This window comes from Ceratotherium simum, chromosome 35, assembly GCF_057802395.1.
Source record: "Ceratotherium simum simum isolate JZ-2026a chromosome 35, ASM5780239v1, whole genome shotgun sequence".
NCBI lineage: Eukaryota > Metazoa > Chordata > Mammalia > Perissodactyla > Rhinocerotidae > Ceratotherium > Ceratotherium simum.
In genome coordinates this window covers 9,109,824-9,127,652 of record NC_141934.1, presented here as the reverse complement: position 1 = coordinate 9,127,652, position 17,829 = coordinate 9,109,824, and the positions used below count along the sequence as shown (strand labels likewise).

Here is a 17,829-nt window from a genome sequence, read left to right as displayed (position 1 = left end):
CTGCAGGGAGCTGGGCCCTCAGCCACAGGCACCTGGAGTGCTGAAAGCTGGAAAGACCCGTTTCCAAGCCATAAAAACAAACAAATGAAGTCACTTGTCACAATTTCAGGCCTGTCTGAGCGTTTTGCAAATGGCACACGTGGCATTGTTGATATCACAGGGTATGTTTTTGTTTTTCTTCATTTTATTTTGCTGGTTTAGCCTCAAGCCCAAGGCAGAAGACCTATCTGCATTTGAGCCCTCAAAGTAGGTTATTCCCAGGTACTCTGTATGTGGTGATGGTACTGCCCTCTGTGATACTAACCCATGCATGAGCTTGCCTGTCTCTGTCCCTGGGCCATGCCAAGCCTTCCTGAGGGCAGGTGGCACCTGGGTACTGGCCGCAGCATGCTTTGAGTCTGAGAGCAGGCGTCTACCGTGTGGGGCCAGACCAGCCTCCAGGGGTCTGGCAGGCTGCCTCATTCTGAAGAGCATGTACACGGGGCTGTAGGACTGGTCATCCTTCACATCTCATGTCATTGTTGGGCTGGGGAAGGTCATGGCTTCTTGTCCAGTCAGGTTTGTCTAAAAGTCCTTTGTCTTGGTGGTATACTCCTTAGGTGAATAACCCTAGCATGGAAACAGGGTAAATTTGGGTGTTTTTAAGACTGATGTCTTTAACTCAAGATCAATACCTTTCATGTGGTGGTAGCCTCTGAAGACCCATGGGCATACCTGGCAGCTTCTAAGGGGCTGCCCGTGCTCGCTCATTTTCCTTTACAGTCTCCCCCTTCTGTACACATCCATTTTCTTCTCAAGTAAAGCAAATAAATAGCACAGGGGTCCGATTTGTAGTCAGTCTCAGTGGACCGTCTGTCTGTCAGCTTCAGCTGATGTCTCTGCTTCAGCTCCTGCACAGCCTGGGGCAGAGCTGTGGTTGGAGTGAACTCACGTTGGGACGGTGCAGTCGCGGGCACCCAGGAGATGGGCAGTCAGTGGTTGTTGAGTGAATTAATTGAATGATTGCTGTTTTCCTTCTGCAACAGCTCATTATTCTCCCAACATGCCTAGGCAGTGGAGTCTATTATGCCCAATAATAACATAACATCCTGCCTCTGCTCTTCGCCTAATCCCCAGTAGTACCCAAGCCAGTGAGGCCACCAACACTCGACAGTCACAGAGGACGTGTCCTTTGGAGTCCTTGCCATGGTTTCTGCTACTAGAATAAATAAGCTCATTGGAGGCTTTCTATCAAAAAGTGAGATCTGGCTTGAGATAGATCATATTTGTGCTTGTTATCCAAGCAAGAGAGGTTAGCTATTAAAGTCCCAGAAGGATCTCGTTATAAGATGGATTTGAGCTGTCAGTGGTTCTAAGAACCCATGGCATGAACCCCAATTTGTGCATGACACTTTTGTTTAGCAGACTCCTATTTCTTCAGCTTCCAGACCACACGTGGGTATTGAACATCCCAACACTGAGCTGTGCATGCTCTGAGCAGGGCAGTTATGGCCAGCATCAGAATGAGCAGGCCTGGTGGATCATCTGCTCAAGCAGTGACCCAGTGGCACCCAGAGGACCCCGGGATGGATCTACTTTAGTTTCCTGGACTTTGTGGCTAGCACAGGGGCAAGCAGAAAATCCCTTGTTTCAGCCTGCGCTGTCAGATATTCCCTACCTGTGACTGTACTGTTCCACCTTGATGTGATTTCATCTCTCTTCTTTCTGTAATGAGTCTGAAATTTAAATTCTTCAGGGGCCTGATTTTGACCGTCAGTTCTCACTGAGCTGTTATTATAGGCAAATGAGATTTGATTTGTAGTCAAATTTGTCCTGTTCCTAGAACATATACAGAAGCCTTTCTTTTTAGTGTCTTGATGTGAACTTGTTTTCAAAGCAGGCTGCCAGGCTCCAGTTAATCAAGAATTCTGATTAATCAAGGGTTAATAAAAGCATGGACTTGGCTTTTAATCGACTAGAGTCACCGCAGCCTCACTCCATTAAATAGTGGTAGTTTTTGCTACATGTGAAGTTTGATGCACTTACTATTTTCTAGCCTCTGGTGGTCCTTGTGGCCAGTGACCAGGACTGGCCACCAGCCACCTGCCTGTGCTGGGGTGGCTCTGGGGTTGTGCCTGCTGCAGTCTGGGCCAGAGTCAGCCTACCTGAAGAGAAACCCCTGCAGGCTTAGGAAGTGTGGGCACCTGGCTTCCATCTAGAAAGTCAGGAGGAGAGATGCAAAGGCTGGTGGTGAACTGGAGAGTTTCCAGTGTCCTGAAAGCTCATTAATCTTGGTTCAAACCAGCCTGCATTGATTTTTGTTTTGTTTTTAATGTCTTTTGATCATAGATTTCTTCAAGGAAAGAATGATTCTCCTACCTATCGTGACCCTGGCGTATTCCTCCTCCTTGCTTTCAGTAGTCTGCCCCCGGAGAGGTCTCAGTGTCTGACCAGACTGAGCCGTACCCTCGGGGGCTGAGTGACACTTAAGCTAATGCCAAGGGTTTACCCTGGGGTTTCCAGGGGTTACCATGTTCCCTTGGGAATGCCGAGAGGCAGTCCAGTCCAGTTAACTGAGGTTACCGCTGCCCTGCCACTTACTCTCTCTCTAATTCTTACTTTCTCTTAAGGCTCAGTGTCCTCACCTGTAAAAGGTGAATAAAAATACTCCTTACTCCCCAGGACTGCTATAAGGATTCAATGGGTTAATGCCCAGGAAACGCTTGGTTCACCGTGAGAGCTCAGCAAGGGCTTAAAAATATAGAGAGAAACAAATCTGCCTGTGAGCCTGTGGCGAGGGACGCACCACATTTATGTACACAATTTGTGATAAGCATATCCACTAATCGTGTTAATTTCCTTGTGTTTAGAGGTAAAAACTTTAAAAAGGCCAGAATTAACTTCACTGTTTCCTTCTACTATCTGATTTGGGTTTGCAAGGGTATATTTTCCTCCTCCTGCTAATCTTAACTCCCCACATTTTGTTTTTTTCCCCAATCGATAATCAGTGCAACTGGTTTGGCATTTGCATCTGAATCAGAGCGGCACTAGCGATCAAAAGATCAAACGCTGCCCTAGGGAACCTGGATTCATTTCATTCTCAGGGGGAGCGACAGCGAAGTGTGTTCCTGGCATCTGAGTCTTTTGAGTGAGAGAGAGAGGTCTGACAGTGGGGCTGGGGTGAGGAGGGCCTGCGTGTCTTGGGCTCAGGCTTCTTGCCTTCAGAGCCACTGTGCTGGTGAGGTGAGCGGTGGCCTGGTGTGGCTTAGCTGTGCAGCACTCTGGAGGTGAACGTGGGGTCCTGGAGCATGCGCCCTTCAGGGTCTTGCTTTCATCCCCTCCCAAGGGACAGATTTCACTCCCAAACCTGAGCTGGTCTGAGTGCCAGCTAACTTGTCATCTGTGTGCCTGTGGTCTCCGAGGGAGCACGGGATTTCAAAGGAAATCGACAGATGAGAATCATGGAGGTCGTAGAGCTTAGAAAGCTTGTTTTATTAGTAAATGGTTTGAACCATCAAGGTCCAGCTGTGGTTTCCGCTGATGGAGGAACAGGAATGAGGAGCCTTGACGTTTATCTGAAGCTCTAGCCACCTGTCTTGGATCAGGAAGACATAAAAGTCCAATGTCATCTTCAGTTTGCACGGACTTCCCTTGGAGATGCAGGGCTGTCGAAATGAAGTAGAACACTTAAAACACCTGGGCAAGTGATAGATCACAGGGTGAGATTGAATATGTGCGGAAGGCGGCTCCTGCAATTAAAGCAAACGGCCAGAGTGTGCCTGGTGCCCTCTGGTCTGCACTGCCTGCCTGAAGAGGGCTGCTGCACAGTTCATGCTGCGTGTGTGGCTACTGTGTTCAGCCCTCCCATGACCCCGGTTACGGGTCCCGTGTGGCTCTGCCTGCTTTGAAAACTGGGCGTTGTTTGTTGGAGCATCCTCTGCCCTGACATAAAAGGCAGTGCACTGGCTCCCTGGCTCCAGAACCTTCTCTTTGTTGTGTTGGAACTTGGCAGAGGTGGGAGAGAGGAGAGGAAAGGGGAATGGGAGTGGGCTGGGGAGCAAGGATTAGCAAGGAGCAGCACGGGCACCAGATGTGGACATAGAGCACACAAAAGAGAAGCTCTTCCCAGGCTCTGGGAGCACAGGGAAGGCATCGGGAGGCATGGCTGGTCTCAGGGAGCGCTTCTCCTGGGTGTGACGCCTGGGCTCCTCCCTGAGGCCACTCCTACCTTACTCAAACTATGTGTCCAGGTGCCTCTTAACTGTTGAGAGCTTACCATTTTCTTCTTTTTCATAGCTCTCTAGACAGAAGATTCTACTAGCCTCTTTTCCAAAAGACCACACCCCAGTCCCTCTTTGTCCCTCTTTTCGATTGGGAGACCTCACCCGGTGAGGCAGTTGCCCTTTGGGAGGCGCTGAGGAGCCTACAAAACCTGCCTGCCCTCCTAGGATATTTTACGACCATTTGGAAGTGCCTGAGGACATTCCTGGGCCTTGTTGGATGCAGTAAAACATCCCATTTGATCCCTCAGCGCTGAAGATGTGTGTCAGTGCAGCTCTCCCCCCAGCACCTGATTCGTTCCTGCAACAGTGGGAGGGAAGAGCCGAGATGCAAACTCATTCTGCGGGCGGGAGGTCCTGCTCTTATGATCCTCGCCATGATTTCCCTGCTGATATTGGTAGTTTGAAAACGCCATCAGTACATCTGCACCTTCTTCCTAAGGTGCCACTCCGAGTGCTCTGCAGCTGTCAGTTAGCCTCCACCTGCTCAGTGAGGTGAATCAGGCCAGTTAGTCCATTTTCCAGGTGGAGGAACGGAGTAGCAAAGGGCCCTGCCAGCATCACACAGGCAGCTCGAGACACGGGCAGACATCAGTTTCCAGGCATCTTTCTGCTGTTTTGGGTCCCTAAAGAATTAATATGCAAGGGGCGGCCCCGTGGCTTAGTGGTTAAGTGCGTGCGCTCCGCTGCTGGCGGCCCGGGTTTGGATCCCGGCCGTGCACCGACGCTCCGCTTCTCTGGCCATGCTGAGGCCGCGTCCCACATACAGCAACTAGAAGGATGTGCAGCTGTGACATACAACTATCTACTGGGGCTTTGGGGGAAAAAATAAATAAATAAAATTTAAAAAAAAAGAATTAATATGCAAAAGGGACCCTCTGGGTTTTCCCTGGCAGATTTCTCTGTAGAGCAGATAAAGTAGCTAATATGAAACCGGATTTGTTAATTGGGATGGACTTGGCCTTTCATCGCACCTCTGTTTAGGGATAAATATGTGGACAGCTCTCTCCCTGTGCACATCACCAGGTGGCATTTGGGTGCAAGCTGTCGCTAGCAAGACGGCGAGACGCCTCATCTGGCTATCCCCCTTCTCTGGCCCTGCCCCCTCGGCTCTGGTTTGGAAGGGGGGATGTTTATCACACTCCAAACCAAAGATTCTGGGGGAATTTGCTGCTGCTGGATTTGGCTGGCACCTTTCTGCTCCAGAGTCGGCTTTCTGGCTTTCTCCCGGTGGATCCCAGCGCCAGAGAATCTGCATGTCCTTTTGTATCTGCCCCCTCCCCCGCTCCTTCATTTCAATATGTAGTGGCGGGGAGGAAGTATAACATGATTTTAGGGCTTGCATTTCAATTCCACTGCATTTTTATGGGACAAGCAGAGTCTCAGTGCCTGGAGTTATTAGGTTAGTATCTAAAATGGGTTCGGTGTTATGGGTCTTATTGTTTAAGATGAATTAGATGGCCCCCTCCCACCTTCCTTTCTTCTCCCTCGGGATGAGTGGATTGAGGCGAGGCCCCCTGAGACTAGTCGGAGGAATCCTGGCTCTCTGATTAGTTTCGTTCGCTCAGCTTAATTGTAGAGCTTCCTTTCTCTCGCCATTGATAGCCGAAGTAGCTCTGTGTCCTGCCCACCCCCACACCACCCCATTTGCTTCAGGAACAAGATTATCACAATGCGGCCTTGTGAATCAATTTTCTCTATGTGCTGATGAAAGTGTAATTCATTCTTAATCAAGCAGCCTTGCTGCTGCAGGCTCTGTGCCAGAATACATTTAGTTACCCTCCCATCACTTTGGGAAACGATCCCCCCAAAAGGACTTTTAGAGGAGAGCAGGAAGGAGCGAGTTTTGGCAGCCGCCTCATGCTGTGTTTTCCCAGCAGGGGGTACTCCTGGGGATGATGCTGGAGGACCCTTGCAGCTGGAAACCTTCCAGCGCAGGGCAGGCCCGGAGGGATTGGGGGCCCCATGCTTGCACAGGTACCTCCCAGGAGTGCTGTCTCTAGACCTGGAGCCAAGGAGTGGGCAGGTGCCAGATCCTTGTGTCTCAGTGGGCTACGTGAAGTGCTCACCCCGTGAGCAGCAGCCAGTTAAGTCTGCATATTGCATGCACACTTGGGTTAGGGAGCACCTGCTGGATACAGCTTCTTCCTAGGGTTGAGAGGAGCCAGCCTCCTGTCTTTTTCGGGAGACAGATGTGTCTCCCAAATCTGAACTAGCTCAGATTGGGTGGATGTGTCCGTTTGGTCACACCACACACAGGTTGGGTGGCATGAGGATGTCTATCTCTGCCAAGTGGCTCCCTCTCCTGCCCTTTCACAGCCTGGTGGCTGTCACAAACAACTGGCAGTTTGATGGAGAAATGGGCAGCAGGAGAGGTGGCTCTGCCAGGCCTGCATCTGTTGATGCTGGGCAGGAAGAAGGGGCCAGGCCCAACAGGTGGATCAGAACCCCCATAAGATAAAAACCAAGCCATATAGTTCCGCAGCAGAGAAAGAGAAGGAAGTTTGTTTCCTCAGAATGGAGTTGGATTAGTGACAGACTTGAACAGCCGGTTCAGTCAAGAGAGAACTTAATTCCTCCTGAATTATTCACACGGCTGATTTTAATCAGATGTGAACAGACAGCTGGAAGAGAGAAGCGGGTCAGCCCAGTGCCTGATGAGCAAACTTTGTGTTCTTTTAGTCATCCTAGGGAACTGGCACGAGCACTGGGGGTGGAGGCTTTGCACAGGGCCCATGGGGTTTATCGCGTCCTGCAGGAGCCGGCACGACAGCTAGGACTCCGTGGTTGGCCCTGGTCTGGATTCAGTGTGAATTTTGGACAGTGCATGGCAGATGTAGTCACCAGTCACATTGGGGCAGAACTCTGCCCACTTGTCCTCAGAAGGATTCAGAGAAGGTGGAGCAGATTCGGCAGGTCCCAGAATGATGCAGCCGTTGTCGGCGAAGCCCTGCTTGTCTACCGCGTCCTAAGGCTTTTCTGCTTCACCACTTACTGAAATTCAGAGGAGACCTCTTCCTGGACAACCTTGGAGATACGCCATGGCAGTATGTTTGTAGAGCCCACACCCCCTGCACTTGGGGAGTTCTCTCCCTCCAGGAGGTACTGCCCCCACCCCCCAGCAGGTCAGGCTGAGGGGCGCAGAGGGAGATTGCTGGATCACCAAAGGGAATGCAGGGTGGTGGGTGGGACTCACGAGACTGGCTTCAGTTCTCACAGTGTGACATCGCAGGAGGGAGGGCCTTAGCCGGGTCATCTCTGTGGGCCCTTTGCTGTGCAGTGCAGAGAGAGCCAGGCCGGTCACTGAGCAAGAAGACAGACCAAACACTGACCTGGGCTTGTACACTTAGGCTGTGGGAGGGTGGTGGGGAAACCAGGACACATGTTAGCTGATTTTCATGAGTATATAAAGAAGACCCACAGAGGCAGTTTACTTTATGAAGGGCCAGCTTTGTGCCATTTCGCCTTCTCTATTATGACTACCTCCCGCCTGTAGCTGTACCGTAAATGTGACAGTCAGTGAACTTTCTAGACTCAGCAGGTGGTAAAGGATCCCACAGGTGAGGGGAGCCTGCCCAGTGGGTGTGTGAGGCCGAGCAGAGGCCAGAGCACAACTGGCAGATGCTGTCAGCAGTGCCCCGAGGGGAGGATCCCCTGACCTCTCTTTAGGAAACCTCCCTGCTCCTGAGCTTCTGAGTCCCCTCCTGGAGGGAAGACGCCCAAGGCTTCCCTTTGCAGACCCTCCTCTCACTGCCTGCCTCCCCTGCCTGCTCTCCAGCACGAGCACAGGGAGCGCTGGCTAGCTCAGGAGGAGGACATTTTGATGTCTAAGATAAAGGGCGCTGCTGAGGTGGATGCGGGCAGAGGCTGTGGTGGTGACTGGAAGGGTTCCAGCTGCCGCCAGTCAGCTCGTGCAGCAATTTCCTCTGACAACAGGATTCCTAATGGAATTGGAACCGCCAGAAATGTACAGTATGGGTAAAAGGTGGGGGCGGTGGCAGCCAGGTCTGCCTGCAGGGCCCTGGCCGAAGGCTCCCAGTGCTCTTGGCCATGTTGGCCACCTCCGGTGGGTCTGCCTGTCCCTCTAACAGCCTAGTGCCTTTTATTATTGTTATTATTTTTTTGGTGAGGAAGATTGGCCCTGAGCTAACATCTGTGCCAGTCTTCCTTTACTTTGTATATGGGACGCTACCACACCATGGCGTGATGAGCGGTGTGTAGGTTTGCCCCGGGGATCCGAACCCCTGAACCCCGGGCTGCCGAAGCTCAGAGCAAACTCAACCGCTGAGCCACCTCAACCACTGTGCCACCAGGCCAACCCCCAGCCTAGTCCATTTTAGAAGACATGGTACTCTCTCCTCTTGTCGAGGCTGTGGTGCTTTCCTCCTTCTGCATGGCCAGAGTATTTGACTTCGCTCCACACCTTTCCTTGGGCTGACGTACAACTTCTGCTCTTGCAAGATAAGAGGTCAGGCTGAGCTGCTGCCGTGCAGCGTGGGGTAGGGGTCTGGGAAGCATCCTGCCCACCTGACGAGGGCTTTGCATCCCAATGAGCACATGCTCAAGTAACTGAAATCTGGCGCTGCCAGAGCTGCCAAAACCCTCCCCTGGCACCTCGAGGGGACAGCCAGCACACGGCTTGGGTAGAGGATCCAGGAATTCTTGGAGCCAACGTTGTACAAATGGGCAGGAGGCTCTTGGAGGCCCCCTCAGCCCAGGCTTTCTGCCTGGGGAAGTGGCCAGGCCTCTTGGGGGCATCTGCTCACCCTGCCTCAGAGGCCGTGAAGGCCAGCGCAGCACGTGACCCTTCCTTCGCCTACACCCCCTTCTGGCCTGCACTCTGTCCTGCTCCCCGACTGGAAGGAGAGGAGCCAGAGCTGGGGGAAGGGGATGACGCGGGATGCTGCTATTAGTAATAGCAGCTGTTGAGTTCTCATCACGTGCCCGGCACAGTGCTGAGTGCTTCACAGTGTTTCCCAGTTACGCTGCACATCACCCTGTGAGGAAGGGGCCACCACCACCCCTACTTCATGGTGGGGAACTGAGGCCAGAGTGAGTAAGTGACCTGCCCAGGACCACCCAGCTGGTCAGAGGCCCAGAGAGGCTTCAGGGCAGGCGGTCTGGCTGTGCCTGTGTGTGACTCAGTGCTTGGAAGGGCTATGGGCAGGGCCCTGTCCCCTGCAGGTCACCTGTCCCCTGAGGAGCCCGCCTGAGGTCTGCTCTGGGAGTGTGGGAGAAACCTGACCGGAGACATCGGGTTTCACACCCTCTGATTTAAACTCTCCCTTAAGAGGATTTTTGTTCCAGTGCTTCTCTTTCTTCTTTATTTCCCAGTCATCGTCCTGGTTCCCGTTATCACAGAGCACGTAACTCCTGGCCCTTCTCCTCTGATTGCATTTAGGGAGAAGCCCATCCAAACTCTGCTCCCTTCTAGAGGGAGTTCCATTTCAGTGAAGAAATGAAAGCTCTCTCCGTTCACATTAGAGTGGGGCTTTCCAAAGGGCTTCTGAAAGTGGTTCTACTGAAGAAAACAGCTCAGATGCCTCCCTGCATTCAGCTTGTTAGTCGGGAACTTCAAGGCCAAAAGATTTGGCAGGATTTAAAGAGCCGGCTCTCAAGCTGTCTCATTTTGAGCACACTGATGCCGGCTGTCTTTGATCCTGAAGTGGTCGGTTTGCAGTCTTCCTCCCCCGCCCTTTGGAGAGCCGTGGATGGTACAGAGGACTTTTTGGCTTCAGAGACTGCCAGAGGTTGAGGGAGTGGGCCAGAGCATCTAGCCTGCCCCCATGGTCTAACTCCAGAGGAAAGAGGCTCAGAGAGGTCAAGGGTGTCCACTGAGGCCACACAGCAAACTGGTGACAGAGCAGAATTAGTGCCCAGGCCTTCTCAGCCCCGTGTGGAGCTTTTTCCTTTCCCACGAATCTCACCATTTTGTTATCATTTTAGCCTATAGCTTATTCACTCAACGTTGTTTGAGCTCTTACTAGGTGCAAAGCACTAAGCTAAGTGGTTTGGGGGATATGAAGATGAACAGTATGTCCCCCGTGTCTCCCTTCCCTGAAAACGCTCCTTTGCAAAGTCCCAGAGCTGCATGTGGAACATACGGTCTCGTCCATGTGGTTGATTTCAGAAGTAGCGCAGGGAGCGGGGCACTGGAGGGTGCCTGTGCCAGATGCTTCTGTCTGTTGATCTCCTGGGAAATGGCCCACAGAGTCGGGGAATTGGGGTTCAGCAGTCCAGGAGGTCACAAACTCTAGTGCCTTCTCTGCCATGCCAAGAGCTTGATCCCTGATCCTCCCTCTCCGTCCCACGTCTTCCCAGCCCTGTGCTTCTCAGGGCACCGTTCTCCCCGGGAAGGCCTTCCAGTTTCTGGACAGAGTACTGCCCCGTGTGCACTGTCCTCCCTGCCCGAACCAGCCCCACCTAGAAAGCCTGTTGCCTCCCAGCTCATGGATGGAAGTCCCCTCTCAGCTGCCATGGGCAAGTCTGCTTTGAGGCCACCTGGGGAACCAGGAGTGGGAGGGACAAGCTCTTTCTCATCTGACACAGGCCTGCCTTGCCTGAGGCCGTGTCACCTTGCCTCAGTGGCATCCCCAGGGCATGAGGACTGAGTTGCTTGCGCTGGCAGGCTGGTCCTCTGAGCCCTGGAGGGGATGCGCACCCCAGGCTGGCACCAACGCAGACAGCATACCACAGAGGCGTCTTAGACTCTTGTAGCTGGGAATGTGAGAACTGTTAAAATGTCTGGGGATCTCCTGCCTTCTGTGAAAAGGTGACATTGATGACATCTTCTTGCTGACATGCTTCTGCCCACTGGCCATCCCTCCTGGCATGTCCTCATTTGTCACCTCCTAATTTGAGTTCTTGGGCAAATCTGGGAACTTATTTGGGATTTCCCACCAGCTTCTTGAACATCTATTTGAACTGTCTTCCCTTTCACTCCAAACCACCTTTGAGGTTGGTCCGCAAGGCAGGAGGGCATCCTGTTGTGACAGACAGAAATCTAGTCCTTCTTTCAACCTCTTCTCTGCTTCCTTGCAGCTCACCTTGCAGAGCGCCAAGTCCCGAGTGGCCTTCTTTGAAGAGCTCTAGCAGGTGACCCAGCCACCCAGGATCTGCCACTTCTGCTGCTCCCAGCACCAGCAGGATGGGTCAGACACCGTGGGAGCCATCCGTAGGTGGGCTGGCTGGGAGCTTCCCTGGGAGCTCTGGAACTTTCCGTAGCTGAGTGGAGAGCCCAACCCCCTTCATGTGCAATTGCCTTGAACTATGACCCTGCAGAGATTTCTCTGCTGGGGTTCTAGTTCTCCTGACCTGAGTCTTTACATTTTTTAAGAAGTATTTGTCTTTCCTTGTCTAATGTGGGATCCCATACTTCCTTCGTCAAAGGAACCCTGGGGTATGTGTCTTACTGTCCAGCCCTGACCCCCCCAGCCCAGGCTGGGAAGTGGTTGTAGGGATGAAGTGCATAGGCCCCCTGGAGACCAGGAGCCTGGTGCCACCACCCTCATCCCCCAGGGCTCCAGAACATTCATCTCCTCCTCTGGTGAGGAACTGGCATGCAGAGAAGCATGGCCTGCCCGAGCCCAGGCCCAGAGTGGCCAGCCTGCCTGCTGCATATCATCGGAGAGCCTGCCCACGGCTCATGACAAGACAAGTGACGGGTCTTCGGCCCAGGCACCCCCGAGGCAGCACTCTTGCTGCCAGCTGGTAGGAATGGGGAAGGCAGCTCTGACTGGGGGAAGACTAGGCAGAAGCTGTGATGAAGGGCTGGCTGCCAGCAGAAGGGCTGGGAGGCCAGTACAGCCGTGTAGGAATCTGCTCCATACAGAACACTAGCTGCCCTCCTCCTGCCGCCCCAGACTAGGGTCCGGGTGGCAGGCGGGACCCACGTGTTTCTCCCACCCCCTTTTAGCCTTAGCCTCCCCTGCCTCTGGCGGGCTGGGACTCCCTAGTCATGCTGTAGTTGGCACCTGGTAGCCCGGCCATGACTGGGGGCTCCGTAGGGCTCTGAGGCCCCACAGGTACTTCTCTCTGGCCTGAACACCGAGCTCCACTGGCCCCAGCCTGCGCTGCTGATCTGAATCACCTTTCCTGCTGGCCACGTGCCAGCAAGACCCTCCTAACCCTTTATTGTACCTGGGCCTCCTTTTGCTGTTGCCCTCATCCACCAGAGGGCCCTTTATTTTGTATCCCCTTGTGGGCTTTGTGGGGTCCCTTCATGCCCTCCCCCTCCGAGCTAGTTGCAGGTGTCACAGTTGCCGCTCTGCACCGGCTGGCACATGACTCCCCACCATGCTGGGCAGCAGCAGGTCACAGACCACCCACGGCTCACACTCGCTCCTTGGTTTGGGGCCACTGTCTTGTCCTTTCTTTTCTCCATGGCTGGTGGTGCTGCTGTGACCTACTGGGCTACTCAGATCCTTCCAGTGGGGCTGTTAGGCAGGGCAAGTGATAAGTCTTAACCCATGAAAAGATGCCTATTACGTGAAGACGTGTGAGGGCCTGGGGTCTCCTGAGAGCAGAGGTGTCTCTGGTGATCCTGTGTGGCTCTGAAAGGCTCACAGAGATGCTGCCTTTTTCCATGGTCAGGCTGACCCAACAAACAGTGCCCCAGGCTTGCCATCACCTTCTTAGGCCACCTTGCCCCACAGAAGCCAACCCTCTGTGTCACCCCAGCCCCTTAGGACATGTAGGGTGGGACTCCACATCTGGACACTAAGCGTGGATGGCTGTGACTGAGAGTTCCCTTGTGTCTCCCTGTTCCTCAAAGGCCTCTTCCCCTGAGCTGTGGTCTCAGTGTGATGGGTGGGGAGCAGTCCTTAGGTGTTATAATGTGAGGTCTGGCTCTGGTGTTGAGGCTCTGTCTCCTCGGGCTCACCACCCATCCCTGAATTTCCACGACGAGTTCCATTCCTCCCAACCTGTAACAGTGACTGTGGGCACAGGAGCATGGTGGTGGTTTATAAAAACATTGTTGGGCTTTGTTTTTTTATTATTTAATTGCTGTGGGTATGTCTGCAGTCTGAGAAATGCCAAGCCGTGTGGCCACAAGGGAGCCAGCTGGCGTCTGAGCCATGGCAAGAGCACCCTTAGGCCTGGGGAGCAGACTCGAGAGGGCCGGCAGAACCTCACTCAGCCAGCATCACTCCAGCGCTCCTTAGAGGCAAGAGCTGGCGGGTACCTCCCAAAGTCGGATAGGTGGAGAGGATGGTGGCCCTTAGAAAGGTCCTGAGCCCCACTGGAAGGAGAAAGAAGGAAAGAAGAGCTTGGTTTTCAGAGGCTTGTTCCTGTGGCTGAGATGACTGTGTTCTTTTCAAGTGAACATTTTTAGGGCATGGGAGCTTATCAAGTACGGAAGCCTCTGAACTCCATTGAAAGCAGGGCCCTGGCCGTGATTATTTCATTACATGCGTGTCTGACGGTTCTTGGGCAGAAGCACCATGCTAGTGACACTCCATGAGGCTGCGCCATTGGCCTTTAGCTGTTCCAACACAACCTCGTTCATCCTGATCGAGGCCCCACCTCGGCCCCAGCAGCGCTCTGACCTGTACTATCTGCTCAATTATTCATGTACCCACCAGGCCCTGCTAGACAACACCCTGTGGCATTATAGGACACTTCTTGAGTGACTGTGTTTTGTAATCTCGGGGACAGGTTTCTCTCCCTCCCTCTCTTTTCTTTTTCAAATCACAACAGCAAGTCCAGAGGCTGACAACCAGCGACGGTGACTAAGTGTTGCTGCTGACAGGGCTGGGGCCTCGCAGCCCCTGGAGGGGGCAGGCCGAGCCCCTCCTGGGCTTCCAGCGAAGCACCATCTGTTTTCAAAGATGTCAAACCGCACTTCTTCTCTGGGGCCCAAGTCCTGTCTCCTGTCAGGGCTGGACCATGGAAGGCTATTTTCTATTCTGGGGGATTGTTGTAATTTAAGTGATTGTTTTAATAAAAATTTTAAGCTGTAAAATGTTTGTCTTGGGCTTCCACAGTTTGCTTGTTGCTCAGGCCATTGAGGTAGTAAGACGGGCGGGGTGGTGCGGCCACCTCTTGTGGGTTCTGTGAGGAAATGGAGTCTCTGCCCTCCTTGACTGCCCCAGACTTCAACTCTAACCCCCTGTCTTTGGTAGTAAAAGGATCACCTTTTCTGGGCTGATGATAGCACCCCTTACTATGCCCTCACCTAGGAACTCCCTTCCCTCTTCCTGGGGGGCACACGGGGTCATGGAAAGGACCCTGACCAGGTCCAGGTGCCTCTGTTTCCTCTTCACACCCTCTGACCTGAAAACTAGGGCGCCGGACTGGGCAATCCCTCCAGGCGTTTTTGCCTCATTCTGAGCTGGAGGGTGCGGGGGCCACTGGGGCCCCCGGCACTGTCTGCAGGACAAATGAGGTACAGCTGTTGTCACAGGGCCACACAACATTCGCTCTTAAAGTCGGGAACAACCGCTGCAGAGCTTATGGGTTTTGATTTTGTTTCTATGTTTTTAATCGATAAAAGTCCTTTATTAAAACCAAAACTATTACTATAGGCCAACTCTACCCCACATCACGCCGCCTAAAACATCAGAGATTCAGGTGGCACAATGTGTCATCAGGACTTCTGAGGGACCACAGTGCTGCCTGCCACGTGTCAGAATACATTTCAGATCTCCATTCTATAAGCCAATAAGGAACATAACGCAAAATAAAATACTGTCAAAATACACAAAATTCTCCAAAAGAGTTTGAGTTAACTATAACTAGTTTTTTATATATTTTGGAAAGATATGTTTGAAGTGGTAAATTAGAAAATTGTAAAATTTGTAAACAATATTTTGTTAGTATTAAATTCATAGAATTAGTAACTAGACTAATTTTTATTAGGTAAATAAAATATGAAACTGCTTCATTTCTTAAATGTAGATTGTGTTATTTTCTTTTTTTTTTAATTTTTTTTTTATAATTTTATTTATCTATTTTTCCCCCAAAGCCCCAGTAGATAGTTGTATGTCATAGTTGCACATCCTTCTAGTTGCTGTATGTGGGACGCAGCCTCAGCATGGCCGGAGAAGCGGTGCGTCGGTGCGTACCCGGGATCCGAACCCGGGCCTCCAGCAGCGGAGTGCGCACACTTAACCGCTAAGCCACGGGGCCGGCCCAAGATTGTGTTATTTTCAGTGATTGGAAATCGTTTGATTTTCTACGTAGTGTGAGCCAGAGAAAGTACTTCATAAATACTGGTCATTTGAAGCTGTCCAGACAATATTTTTACCTGACTTTTTCTTTTTAAAGCCAACCCCCAACCCCCAAAAGATAGTAATATGCTCATGTGGATCCCAAGGCCTCCATTCAGTGGGATTAGAATTAATGATACTGCCTGGTATTTGGGGATCAGATGAGTTCTCCTCTGCTTTCTTTTAAGTTTGTTTTGACCGTGCTGGAAACTCAGAGCTGCTGGCCAGACCTGAGCACTTCATTGTGGCGTTTGCAGCCTGGTCCCATGGGATCCCTGAGTAGCTCCTTCTGGCCTCTGCTAGCACTTCGTCCTTTGCCTGTGGCCCTCGCCTGAGAGCTGAGTGCCTGGCAGCTGTTCCCAGGGCTGCCCACCCCAGAAGCCTTCGCTTTGGAGGAGCGGATGGGGAGCCACCCTCGTATAATGCCAAGTTGGCAGCAGGACTCCAAGGGGAAAGGTATTGGTTAGAAGATTGCTGCAACCATGTCTAATCCAATTTCTTGCACGTCTAGGGAAGAGAAGTCAAGCCATCCGCGTATTCTGTCTCCTCAGACAGCCCAGGCAGCCAAGATGCCTCTCCCCTCCCGGCCACGGCGGGGCTCCCTGGCAGCCTGTCATTACTGCATTACGGCAGGATGCTGCGGCCAAGGTCCCAGCTCCGCTAGGGAGTCCGGAGCTCGCTCACACGGACACAGCTCGGCCCGCTCTTCAGCACCGTGAGGACCCGAGCTGACTCAGAGAGGAACCCCCACTGTTCCTCTGCCGATTACCACTTGATGCCCATTTCTCACTGGGGTGGTAGCCCCAAAATAGCACCTGGTGTGTTGCTTCTGAGCTGAGGAAATCAAGACCTCTCCCGAAGTGCTCCACAGTTGGAGCAGCGAGAGCCCGCCTTGCCCTCCGCTAAGCTGCACTTGCTCTGGGCCACCTGGCTCCCCTTCCCTGCAGGGCCAGACGCTTTGCTTCCTGAAATCTGTTTCCCCCTCTGTAAAGAGGGTTGACAGTAATGCCTCTGAGTACCTCTGGAATGTTGTCAGGATAACGTGAAGAATAGATGCAAAAAGTACTCAGATTTCTAAGAAAAAAGGGGTGAGAATTTGCAGCGTTATTTACAAGTAATAGAAGAAGCCCTCGCGAAGATACATGAAATCTTTTCTTTGCACTCAGCCATGGGGTGGCTGAGGAAACCACATAGGTGAGGGGCACAGGGCCCTTCCCGACTTGGAGCTCAGAAAGTCCTCGGTTCATATCCCTGCTCAGCCACTTGCCAGCTGTGTGATCCTCAGCAAGTGACCTAAGCTTTGGGCACTGCGATTTCTTCATCTAAAAGAGGAGTTTTGGGCCGGCCCCGTGGCTTAGCGGTTAAGTGCGCGCGCTCCGCTGCTGGCGGCCCGGGTTCGGATCCCGGGCATGCACCGACGCACCACTTCTCCGGCCATGCTGAGGCCGTGTCCCACATACAGAAACTAGAAGGATGTGTAGCTATGACATACAACTATCTACTGGGGCTTTGGGGGAAAAAATAAATAAATAAAATCTTAAAAGAGGAGTTTTATAAGGTTTTGTGGGGATTAATAATGCCCAAAAGCTCTCAGCACAGTGCTGCTCAGGGAGGGTGGCTCTCTGGATGCTTCCTTTGGGGAAGGGGCATGTGGCGGGGGAGGGGGCAGAAGGAAGCAGAGAAAAGAGCAGTGGTGACCCAGAGGAAGCCCTGGCTCAGAGGGCCCAAGCCCGCCAGCGGCCCGCCCCCCGTGGGCCCCATCACCTCCACCTGCACCAGTTGCTTAATGAACCTGCATCTGGCCTGTTTGTCCTTGCTGTGTTTGCCCAGTGCCAGCTGCAAAGCCCAGGAGATGATAGATAACCCAGGCTGGGCCTGCCTGGAAAGGATGTTCTGGTTTTGTCACATTAATACCCGCCGCATGGGTCAATAATTTACCGGAGGCTCAGGGTGGGAGAGGGTCTGGGTGGGCAGCACTGGGCTCTCCACTTGCAGCTCTTCCCTGAGCCCGTGGGTACCTGGGCTGTAAAAACCCAATGACAGACACCAGGGAGGCACGGCGATGACCTGATTTTCTCTTATCAGGCACAAGGAGGAAGTCCCCGTGGAGTCTTGCCCATTTCCAATATAAATAATGTAATTCCCCCGCCTGCCTGCTCCGGGAAGAAGGGGCAGCCTTTGATCTAAAGGAATTAAGTCAGTAAACAAAAGCGAAGTCTGAGGAGGTGTCTTTGCGGGCACCTGCTGTGCCGTTTACCCTGAGCGAGGAGTTAAATTCAGACCCGTGAAGTGGACCGATGGGGACAGCCTCACTCCCGCCCACATTCCCCCTGGATTTCCCTGAAGTCTGCCTTTATCCC

The 17,829-nt window shown here is 52.6% G+C and overlaps 1 protein-coding gene across 6 annotated transcripts in view; it reads left to right on the top strand.

Annotated features, from left to right (window-relative positions):
- NF2 (NF2, moesin-ezrin-radixin like (MERLIN) tumor suppressor) overlaps nucleotides 1-17,007 on the top strand; it is an 81,197-nt gene extending 64,190 nt beyond the window's left edge. For 2 of the 6 annotated variants that reach the window (XM_087423989.1, XM_004429806.3), the window contains one exon: nucleotides 11,301-14,227. In XM_087423989.1, coding sequence (XP_087280115.1) covers nucleotides 11,301-11,358 — 58 coding nt within the window. In that variant the 3' untranslated portion in view covers nucleotides 11,359-14,227. The other 4 variants (XM_087423987.1, XM_014787006.2, XM_087423986.1 and 1 more) reach the window with 4 other exon arrangements.
- The last annotated feature ends 822 nt before the right edge of the window (nucleotides 17,008-17,829 follow it).